Source organism: Oryzias melastigma, linkage group LG16 (assembly GCF_002922805.2).
Source record: "Oryzias melastigma strain HK-1 linkage group LG16, ASM292280v2, whole genome shotgun sequence".
Lineage (NCBI taxonomy): Eukaryota > Metazoa > Chordata > Actinopteri > Beloniformes > Adrianichthyidae > Oryzias > Oryzias melastigma.
Genome location: NC_050527.1, coordinates 10033531 through 10038871, shown reverse-complemented (window position 1 = coordinate 10038871; position 5341 = coordinate 10033531). Strand labels below are relative to the sequence as shown.

General features: G+C 34.2%; 2 protein-coding genes across 4 annotated transcripts in view; one reads left to right on the top strand and one right to left on the bottom strand.

Moving 5' to 3' along the window:
* si:ch211-269k10.4 (uncharacterized protein LOC100150242 homolog) overlaps positions 1 to 4967 on the top strand; it is a 6420-nt gene extending 1453 nt beyond the window's left edge. For both annotated transcript variants that reach the window (XM_036215826.1, XM_036215827.1), the window contains 4 exons: positions 1828 to 1947; positions 2034 to 2090; positions 2167 to 2274; positions 4205 to 4967. In XM_036215826.1, the coding sequence (XP_036071719.1) occupies positions 1828 to 1947; positions 2034 to 2090; positions 2167 to 2274; positions 4205 to 4303 (384 nt within the window). In that variant the 3' untranslated portion in view covers positions 4304 to 4967. The remainder of the gene's footprint in view (positions 1 to 1827; positions 1948 to 2033; positions 2091 to 2166; positions 2275 to 4204) is intronic.
* Positions 4876 to 5341, bottom strand: part of zgc:158766 (uncharacterized protein LOC100009641 homolog) — a 25053-nt gene continuing 24587 nt past the window's right edge. For both annotated transcript variants that reach the window (XM_024267714.2, XM_024267715.2), the window contains one exon: positions 4876 to 5163. Coding sequence is in view for 1 of the 2 variants with exons in the window: in XM_024267715.2 (XP_024123483.1) it covers positions 5158 to 5163 (6 nt within the window). In the remaining variant the exon portion in view is untranslated. The remainder of the gene's footprint in view (positions 5164 to 5341) is intronic.

Genomic DNA, 5341 nt, shown 5'->3' with positions numbered 1-5341 from the left:
AATGTGTGATCCAAACACTTGTCTATTTTGCAAACCTGCATCATGAAGTTATAACTGGCATCATCAAATTAGGCCGACATTAGAGCTCGAACAGAGAAACAGACGAGTGAGCGTCTGCCATCTTAAAGAATTGAGTTCTGCATAACTATGCTAATGAGGAGTTTTTACTTCTCTATTTAACTTTTGGCTGAATCTCAACTCAACTTGTTTTCTTCAATATTTACTAACCATGGATTTCATCCTTCCAACTATTATCAAGTAGCATCTAATGATTAAAATAATAAAAAGAAAGGTAATAAAATGACAAAAAATGAAATAATAATTCTGTTTGGGTTTTAGTTTTTTCCAATTTGTATGTATTTTAAGGTGAACAATGATCAAATGTATCTCACCTGTAAATTACAATGAACTAAAAACATAATACAAAGATGTTGTTGCCCAGGTTTGAACTTCTGTGACACATTTTTTCACTTCAAAATTATTTTAAAAATATTACATCCCCAGTGAAACTGAAAATCACCTTTAAAATAAGCAGAATTTAATTCTATTTGTGCATATTTTTATTTCGTTTATTTTCTGTTCCTCCGTTTGGGAAGGGTGTCGGATTCTGTTCACAACATCCGTCTTTGTCACGTGACTTAAAACTTTAACCTGCATGGCTACCTAGATTGGTTAGTAGTTAGTAACTACTAGCATTAGAAGCCCAAAGCTTTAAAAGCTAACAAAAACCAAACACTAGAATGTATTTGGAAAGTTTATTCGAAGGGAAATAAGAGAGACAGGAAACCGAATAAGAGCCTTCGACTTCAAAAAACAATAGAGCTGCTGTTTACAGACAAAACCGATTCTTCCTTGTCAAACGAAATTATTGAGAAAGTTGCTCTTATGTAGATGAAGCTGGTCTGATTTTATATACGACGACAGATTCTTGTCTCACACACACAGATAATGACGTTGGACGTGGATTAATGCTTATTTTATATTTAGAAAATAGCAATTTTATGGGGGCTGCCTCATTTTTTTAGCTTTACTTTAAAAGTCAGATGTAGCTGAAGCTATCATCTGGTTGTTAGAGGGAAAATCTTCATCACAGAATTTAAAACATTTGCAAGTATTTCACAAACCATGGAGTTTGAATTAAATAAAGTTGCTGATTTGTGGAAACTTGAAAAAGAGACATTTGAGAATGGCCTCAGTTAGGAAGTCATCCGTTCAGAAACTTTAGCTCAGAAATACCCAATGAACAAAGATTTATGAAAAGACAAACTATGATTGGTCTATTTGCCCTGAAGGATAATCAGAGCCTGGATTTAGGGTTAAAGTGGCATTCTATGGGGGCAAAAAAAGTCATGTATTTTTTAATGGAATGTTTTCACAAGAGAAATTCAATCTTCATCATCTATAAAAAAAAATTTAAAAGCTAATATTTTCAGACTTTTTTTTTTTTTACCTCTCGTGCTCTCTTATAGGGTCTAGATGTCCTTCCCCTTACATTGATGTGTGATCCCTTCCATGACAAAGGTGGACAGAGGTGGAAAGGATTTTATGTCTGCCACAGACACCATTGAAGATGAAAATGCTTAGAAAACAAAAAAAAATCTGTCTTGTAGGGTCCAGATGACCCCACATTTAATGTAACCATGCCTAGGATAGCACAATGGTTTAAAAAAAAATTCTTATTTTAGCATTTTTTTTTTTGCCTGATTTTAAGAAAAAAAGAGACAGATAGGAATTATAATAATTTCTATCATTAAGAAATTATTCTTTAATTGCTACATTTTGGGTAGATTAGAGATAGTTTGTTTTATTCTTTGTTTTTTGTGTTAGTCGATGCAGATAGCGACCGGCCTCTTCAGCATCGCAGTGGGGATCCTTAGCGCCGTAACCAAGGAGATAACCTATTCCTACATGACCATGTTCAGACTCTCATACCTGACTGGAGTACTCGTAAGTCTGCTGGAGCTAAACAGAAATTATTAGTCATCAAATGTCAACAGATCATAACATTTTTTAATAATTTCTTCTGCCTACAGTTCCTCTTTGTTGGAGTCACTTCCAATATGTTGCACAAATTTCCCGCATTGAGGAGCGTAAGTTTGACTTTTAAAACTCAGTTGCATATGATCAAAACCTGACACATTTCTGAATTTATTATTTTTGATACAGATGGTCATCATGGCAAACTTGGGCAGCATTGCTGTAGCGATCATTGCAGTTTGCCTGATAAGTGTTGACCTGGCTTATGGGCGGTTTTATTACGATCTGTACATGAGGGTAAGATCACATCATCACAAGATTAAATGATCACTAATGCAGAATAATCTGTAGGTCTAAACAGGGGTGTCCAAACTTTTGCAAAGACGGCCAGCATTTGTTGAACCACAACATTTAATGGAAATGAACATTTTAATGTAGTGGAATACTAATTTTTAAATAGAAAACAAGATACATCTTAATAACGTTTCTGCTAAAATTCCTACAATTTTTTTTTTTTTGCACCATCCATCCCCAGTTAGCTTGTCTAGATACATAACATGTCTTGTCTGCTGGTTGTTTTTGCTTGAACTCCTTGAAAACAGTTTCTTGGCATGTTAGGCAGACACAGTTGTTCTATATTTTACAGAAAAATATGACAATTTTAACTTATCCTTGAAGTGTCATCCCTCAGTCTCAACTTTTCTTTTTATTTACAGTTGATATTTTAGAAATGAGCCAGAAAGGTTGCACGGATATCCACAACAACTTAAGATGTACTTTAGAAAATATTGTTTTTACAAATAGAGCCTTTGGTCAATTGGAAATTTGAATGTGGGTCAGAGTTTGGACATGCCTGATCTAAACTATACAGGAGTGAATGTGCAAAAAAATATATAAAAATGTAAATAAAAACAACACAAAATTGCAGGGAGCACTTAAGTAGGTTTACTTTTATGTGTTGTTTAATGTTTAACACAAAAAATGTAAAATAGGTGCATTTATAGCCTTACTGAGGATTAATCCGTTTTAGAGTGAAACGTTATCAGAATTCTGCACTTGAGGTTCAAACTGCTTCTGTATTTCAGATTGATATGTCTGATGCAAGTTGTTAATCGAATCAAGCTATTTTGTTATAATATTAAAATATATTTATTATATCAACATTAAAAAATACCATTTGGATTGAGACAGGATACGTTTATTTTACTATAACGCTAAAAAAACAGGTGTCATCAAAGAGGTCGACACACATCTAACATCAGCAAAAAATGATCAAACTATCATTAATGTCTAATGTGTGGAAACAACTTGAATTTTACAAAGACATGACATTCTAATAATGATCTGTTTGTATTATTTTGATGTGTAAAAACAACAGTGGGGTGAACTTTATGAAACTAAAATGTTGATTTGACGTTAATTCTTTACTTGTTTAAACACATATTTAATTTACATAAGGAATCTGGAAAACTTCACCAACACTGTTCAGCATTTTTATCTCTGCTTGAAGTTTTGGCTAAAGACGTCTAGGATTGATTTTTATGGATGGAAAATAGACTAATTCAATGTGTGTGTGTGTTATTCTTGATTTGTAACTTGTGTTTTCTTGTTTGTGTGTAACTTTGGATTTGTGTGTGTGTAATTCGTGATTTGTGTGTAACTTTTTGTACTTAAAAATTGTTTTTTCACATTTACAAAATTACAAAATAAACGTGCACACGCACAACTTTGATTACAAAAGCTTAAAACTAACTCCACACACAAATCTTTAAAAAGTACGCACAAAGTATCTGATACACAAAATTGCATTTATGCACAAATCAGATACAAGACCTTTTTCACGTCTCCAACACTTTACAACAAATGCTGCATCATTATATAGTCGTTTTGTATTTTGTTATTTTTGTATGTTTATGCATAAAATGTATTGTAGGAGTTACAAATCAAGAATTACGCACACACAAATTGAATGCGTCCGTTTTATCTCCATAGATTTTAGGTCAGTGACTCAAATATCAAATATATCAACTACAAATTGATATGAATTGAATCGTCACAGCCCTAATTGTAGCTCAGTTCTTGCAATATATATATATATATATATATATATATTTTAACATTTTCCAGCTAAGCCTGAGTAATCTATGATTAGGAACAGAGCTCTTTTAACTTTCTCGTTTTGTATCTTAACCTTTCAAACTAACGTACGTGTTACTGTTTCTTTCAGATGGAGTTGCTGGAACTGCTGGTGTTGTGTTTCGAAGTTTTCTTATCTGCAGCTCTGTGTTACTGCTTCTCGAAACAGAAACGTGCCAAATCCCCATGATGCCCTTCAAAACGCATCTTCAACTTCACCAAGAAAGCGGAATTAAAGGTGTCTTTTTCAAGATACCAGTGTATATAAACGTGCTAGAAAACGAGCCATCAATTAGAAGATTGAAGTGTGAAGTTGAGAGGTTGGGCCGTGGAAGCGCTGTGAACGTGTGGCTTTTTGTTTTGTCTGTGCTGCATGCACACGCTGGCCCTAAAAGCCTCGCTGTGTGCTCTGGGCTGTGGTTTGAGGTGTGATGTTCGACTCGGGACTGCAAACACAGGAGCTGTGGTGAAGAGACGTCAACTCCTCTCATGTGAAGACGAAACCACACCGCTTCCTCGCATACCTCCAGTCCTCTTCATGTAACGGTGATCGCTTGTGTGACAGCCAGCAGGTCTGCTTTTCTGTTAGCATGGGGGGGGGTCCTGTGCATGTGGTTGTACTTTTTTACTTTATCAGTGGAAATATCACCTTCTATAATCAGCAGAAACTCTGAGAAAGCGCCACTAGACCAGAAGACAGGGTTTTTAAAGACGCTTAGAAAATAAATGTTGCTTTTTTTTTAAGAAGAAGAATGATTTCAATTTAGTGTTTAGAAGATTTTATTTACAGATTTATCAGGACAGACCAAAGACACAAGAAACGATCCGGTTCTCGTTTGGTCGGCTGTATAAAATACATCTACAATATAAACACATAACTATTTCTGTTAAAACAAGTGTACAGATTTGCCCGACGTACCGTCATGACAGCATAAAAACCACATGTCCGTTTGTTTGAAATGCCATTTGATGGTTGAGGTTCATTAATAAAAATCTTAGTGCTGCAAAAATCGACTTGGGTTCCATCTCTTTTTTTTCTGGACTTCACAGCTGAAAATAGAAAGAAACAGAAAGAAAAATATTAGAAACAAATGAAGAAATTTAAGAATTTATATGTGTGTGGACATGCAGCTTCATTTTTAATGAAGCAAGAGACGATATTAGAATTAATATTTTTGCTTAATTTAACATGTTTGACTTCCTTCATCAGAAATTATCTCCATGTTTT